A 6,000-nucleotide genomic window follows, 5' to 3' on the forward strand; every position below is an offset into this window, starting at 1 on the left:
TCAGAACAGGAATAGAGAAGAACTATTAATCTATTGTCCATTTGCTTCAAGGATATTTTGCTTTATTCTGTACAAGTCCTGAATAAGGACTGACATCACAGGAAGCATGCAACAGAAGCCTAAGACCTTGGATGGAAAATATAAAAGTATTAGCCAGTCACATGACTAAGTACAGCATTTGGTCATCTGAGTTCTGATTGGCCAATCCTCTCGTTTAGAAAGAACTTTTGTTCAACAGCTTCAGCCTTTTTTGACTGTCCTTCCAGAAATGTATAAATATAAAAATTAAAGTGTTCCAGAAGCAGCAAATCAGATCATACCTTTTATTTTGCAATCAGCACAAGGACACTGAAAGATTGAATATGATCGGTCGCTATGTACTGCACCTCTGATTTCCTGTGCTTTGCCGTTCAATCCATTTTCCATGAACATTTAGTAAAGACCTAACCCAGACCATCCTGTCTGATCTCTGTTGCTGTGAAGATGCTTGTTTTCTGCCTAAAGAAAACATCTCGGCAGTTTATCTTCACGTTAAAGTGCTTCCGTGCAATTATAGGCATGGAAGCTGAGAAGCGATCATGTTTCCCCTTCATCCCCTGCAAGAGTAATGGAATACTGAATAGCGCAGTAAACGCCGAACTCTGACACCGTGTTAACACTCTGACTGTCTCCTAACAGCAGGGCAGTTATTTGCTGAGTGGGATTTTTATAAATCCCTTGGCAGTACTATGCCCTGATAATTATGATAAAGTGCAATGGTCAGTGTTGATTCAGCAGTCCCTGATCTAAGAAATATTTCATTCACAGCTCTCCTTCATGCTTTTTTTTTTCTTATAGTGATCACACCAAGTTTCCCCTATAAAGTGAACTCCATGTAAGCCCCAACACAAAGATGTGAAGTAAAAAGTTTTTTCTCCATTTGGAAGAAAAAGTAAGGTGGCGTAGTGTTTGTTTTAAAGAATGAGAGTGACACTAACTGGTTCTAATTTGTATATGAGATAGAACATTAGTCTTCTGGTTGGACATAAACTGATGTGAATGGAGCTGTGTACTATGCAAACAGCTTTGTAAATGGTTGCAGCTATGTAAATACAGTCAGATAAAAAAAGCAAGTAGAGAGTAAAAATCTAGTCACCAATGGTTCCCCGCAGTTGATTTTTTCATGAATTATTAGCTTACGATGGCCTGTTCTGCACTGGGTGTAGGTAGCAGTCTTGATAAAGGAGCAGGACTTTGCTTTCTCGTGTCAGAACTCCCCCTTCCACTAATGCCAATGATGATGTCCGGTGTAGTAAAGTTTAGGAAGTAGCTGGAAAGGTAAAGGAAACACAGAATCATAGCACGAATGAAGAAGCAGAAGGGAGATCTTGGCATTACACGTCTTCAGGTAAAACCTTTGCTCCAGCAAAGAGAACAGCATATCAGTGATGACGTCAATAGACCTGCAGTCAGAAGCAGCATTGCCGTAGATTTGTGTTTCTCAACTAGGGTTCCATGGAAACTAGGACTCCTTCTCTCAGGTCAGTTTTAGTGACCCCACTAATCTTTTTGGCTATCTGTAAGGGTGACATTCTTCCTAATGGCCAGTAATGTTAGAGGAATTCTTCCCACTGACCATCACACTAATGTACTGTGAGCTGTGTATATAGTAATTATAGCCAGGGATCCCTGAAGACCTGAAAGTTATTTCAAGGGTTCCTCCATGTAAAAAGGTTGAAAAGGGCTGCCTTAGATGATCACACTGAACATATACAACTATAAGTCCCAAAGCACAGAAATGGCACTGCTTTTTTTTAGGAGGAATAAAAAAAATGTAGATTTTGGAGCATACTGCTTAGGCACAATTACCATGTCCACACTTTCCCTATAACCTTTTTGTGTTCAAGTCAACTTAAATATTAAAAAAAAAACAATGTTATTCTGTATTTATATCACCCTTTCATCACATGGATCGTCTTCCCTACTTTTATATGCCTAGTAGTAAAAAACCTCAAATGTTAAATGGTCTAAAACATTAATGTAGGCATGCAGAACAACTGAACATATGAATTGTTTGCCAGTATGCATGACCTGGTGCAATTTACATCCCAGGTCATGCATGGCTTCCATGATGGAACGTATGCTTGCTTTTTACTTGAGGAAAAGGGATTTTTTTGTGAAAAAAAAACTAAAAAAAAAGTGTATCTAATGTGTAGCTCATTTTCTGACATGTCAGAAATATGGCCCCTTAAAAAAAAAAACAGCAGTTTCACACCTCATTTACCATATTCACCACAGGGCCAGCAGTCAACGGCGGGGCCTGATGGAGGAAGGTCAGTGAAAAGCTATTAGCAGGGATCCCCTCCCGAGACTTCCTGCTACTTATTGAGCTTCAGGTTAGCATGACAGTGCCGCGAATAACCGAGCTGTAGGTTTTTTTAACAGTTAGCCCAGATTTCCCCATAGTGTTTGTCACTTCAGAAAATTGCAGGAGAAAATGAAGTCCCAGACAGCACATGTCACTAGCAGGGGCCTCATAAGTAAAAAAAAAAAAAATAAAGGATGTGTTGGGCCTGAGTAATGCGTCCGGTTCCCACAGGATTAGTGTCAAAAGAAAATAATAGAGATGACGGATTCGAAGAAGTTTTGTGAACACTTTCTCTTTTTATTTGTTGCGGATAAAATGGTTCGCAAATGTTAATGTGGAACGGCAAGCAGACGGCCGTCTGCCATACTTTGCCCCGTACGGTCGACCTGTGGGGCTCTTCGTGGTGGTTTAACGGGACTCGCTGCATATCAGCCAGTTTTGAAATGAGGGGGCAATGACCCCGATGGTACAGTAACTGCATTGACAGTTCACATTAGGGCAGCCTAAATGCACTTCATTCGTTTAACGCTGACATATTCCACCGGGCAGAACGGAAAGCCCTAATCAGCCTAAAAGCATTTTATTTTTTATTTATTCCTATAACAATAACATATTCAGCAGACATTACAGAGAGCCCCAAGCAGATGAAAATACAATTGTTTCACTTGCTCACCTGTCATGGGAAAATAGTTGCCCGGCAGACCCTGGATTCGGTACTTTTTGACTTACAAACCCTGCACAAGGATGCTGAAAGACAGAGTTGCCGATTTGCATAGTAGTGGATAGCTGTGGATCAGCATGACATCCAGACTTTAGTTTTTTTTTTTTGTTTTCAATGATATTTATTAATTTTTCAAGTAACCAACACAAAAGTACCATAATCAAATACACAAAACATCTACATTAAAACAGTGGGGTGAACGATACATTACACAGGACATAACATGTCCAGACTCTGAACGCCTAGATTCCAGATACAAGTTATAGTATCTTTGAGCTGCACTCTGAGGATTCCTATAAACATTGTTACTAGAATGCATAAACGTATACAAATACAGTGTGGGAAACTTTTTACCTAGGTTGGTTCCTAAGCCCTCTGTAAGCCGCCCTTATTGCTGGTCAAGTCTCCCCAGAAACCAGGGGTACCCAGAATCTCCTCTATATTATTTGACCTATCATTTACATTTTCTAGGAGTGTAGTAGATACAGATGCAGATAGTTTCAAGACTTTAAAGCCATTCGATCAAGTTCATTACACACAATTGATAAGTAAAATTTAAAACATGAATTTATTCAAATGTTTTTTTTTTACTAAGTTTTGAATAAATTAATGTTTTACATTTTACCAATAATTGTGTATATTGAGCTTGATTGAATGCCTTTAAAGTCCCAAAACTATCTGCATCTGTATCTACTATTTTCATTGTGAATGGGGATGTAGCATATGATGCTATTTGGCAACAAAAGGAGTCCTTGATTTATTTCGAAAATATTCTAGCAATGGGCATGGCTAGGGTGACACATAAAGATCGGAGGGGGAAGGGGGGTATCAGTTGGAAGGTATGTAGGGAGGGAAAGAACCTTCGATTTTTTAACTTGAAGGCCCCTGCTTTTCTCCTATTAAAAATTTTCACAATCATTAAAGGTCATGTCAATGACTAAGGGTCCCATTTATAAAGCAGAGGTATGGCCTTGCCATAGCTATCCTGTTGCTGATACTGGTAAAATGTTTTACAATCCAGAAGCAAGAAGAGCACCAATTATTCCAAAAAATGTGGGAACAAATAGGAAGAGAAAGAGCCAGATCATGTGTCTGACCTCTCCCGCAACCTCATGCAGGCCCAATAATTGGGTTGCCCAGAAAAAAATGTCACTGTTGACCATACTGACCAGATTCCTTTTTTTCAAATACTTAAGAAAATATTCTGAAATCTGATTTGATTTCTTCCTTTAAAGAAGTTGTTTGTTGAAAAAAAGGAAGACAGTGTAGATGAAGGAAAATAGTAAGTGGTTAATCCATTACTGTTGGTTTTTGTTTCCAAAGTTCCTTGATCCTCAGAAGAAAACTCCAATTTCTATCCAATGGCTTCAGCTAGGGATTACTGCTCTCTGTGATAGATACTTAGGTCATGTATGGTTTCCATGATGGAATGTATGATAAGCATTCTCTGCACAGAAACCAACATGGCCTCTGCCAGGTCATAACTGCAGCAGTGCGGTCAGCATGGAGCATGAGCAATATTGACTGTCCTACTGTAATAATGATAAGACAAGGAGTGCAGGAACCAATGCTCTCACAACAAGAGCCTAATTTTTTTACATCCTCCAGACCAGAATAACCCAGATCAGTAATAATGCCAGTGAAGTCAAAACACATGATTTGCAGGCTTGTCCTAGGTCTGCAAGAATTAAAGCCATTGAATCAACAAGACAACCGGACAAATCAAGGGTAATCATTGTTGGCCTACATGTGCTCTTCACAAATGTCCTTTAAAATATTTAATTTATTGTGGACTAATCAAAGGTCCTTCCACAAGTCCATTGTGGATGGACCATTACAAGTGGGGTTAACTGATTTTATATTTCCCATAGACGGATCCTTTAATGCCATATTCAGTTGTTGCATATAATATGCACAATGATAAAAATCCTTAAAATTTCACATTGTCCTCTTACACCAAGAACTATCATGTTCCAAAAATACATAGCTATTAATCTCATACATCATCCTTGTCTGTGGAAAGATTTCATAGATCCAGCACCCATATAATGTTCACACGGTTCACTGGGGCAGAAAATACAGTCACACTTTCCTCTCACATTTTCATAACCTCCTTTTTTCACCCGAGATTCATTTTCTTTATTATTATTCTATATTATTTTAAGGTGGCGGGTGTATTTAACTCACCATACAGACAGTATCCTGATGAGATGGAGTTCCGGCTACAGAGAGCCAGACCACTGAGCCATCGAGACCTTCCAAAGAAGAGTAATGACAGTGACGGCTTTGTTGACTGGTCAGACTGTCGGCATCCATTTTCCTTTCCGACAACATCGCTCCTTCCTCCTATAAACAAGAAGAAGCCACAGGTATGAATTTACTAATGATTAAGAATATTTTGTCCACTGTTGTTGCTGTATATATTAGTTATGATGGTTTTAGGTCAGAGGAGGCCACAACACTTCAAAGCAGATTCCATCAACCTTTTTAACATGGGGGAACCCTTGAAATACCTTTCAGGTCTTACGAAAATCCTGCTAAGAATACCATAGCTGCAGCTCACAGGTAAACTAACTTGAGAGGCAGAAACTGTCCATTAGTTAAAAAAACCCTAGCAATCATTAGAGAAAAACTGGTTTTGGCTTTGTCATCCAAACTGTGATATCCCAGGGTAGCATGATCACTGGTTAGGTATAGGACCTAATTTCTCCTTCTTCCTTTTGGACACCATTTATGACCTACTCAGGAAGCATACTGTCTCCTTGTTTTTTTTTTTAAGTGGACCTCTCAGTAACAAGTCAAAATTACTTATGTATCACAATATACAGCCACAGTTTAATTGCAGTCCTTGATCTCCAGTCCAAGTCAGTTTGTAAATGTAAAAATATACTAGAATACATTATCTAAAGCAGGTTGCATCCCACAACAGATC

General features: G+C 39.1%; 1 protein-coding gene across 1 annotated transcript in view; it reads left to right on the forward strand.

Annotated features, from left to right (window-relative positions):
* The window catches only part of SPATA17 (spermatogenesis associated 17), a 90,131-nt gene that overhangs the window by 55,027 nt on the left and 29,104 nt on the right, over positions 1-6,000 (forward strand). Inside the window, exon 7 of the mRNA XM_072410470.1 lies at positions 5,234-5,437. Within this exon, the coding sequence (XP_072266571.1) occupies positions 5,234-5,437 (204 nt within the window). The remainder of the gene's footprint in view (positions 1-5,233; positions 5,438-6,000) is intronic.

Source organism: Pyxicephalus adspersus, chromosome 4 (assembly GCF_032062135.1).
Source record: "Pyxicephalus adspersus chromosome 4, UCB_Pads_2.0, whole genome shotgun sequence".
Classification (NCBI taxonomy): domain Eukaryota; kingdom Metazoa; phylum Chordata; class Amphibia; order Anura; family Pyxicephalidae; genus Pyxicephalus; species Pyxicephalus adspersus.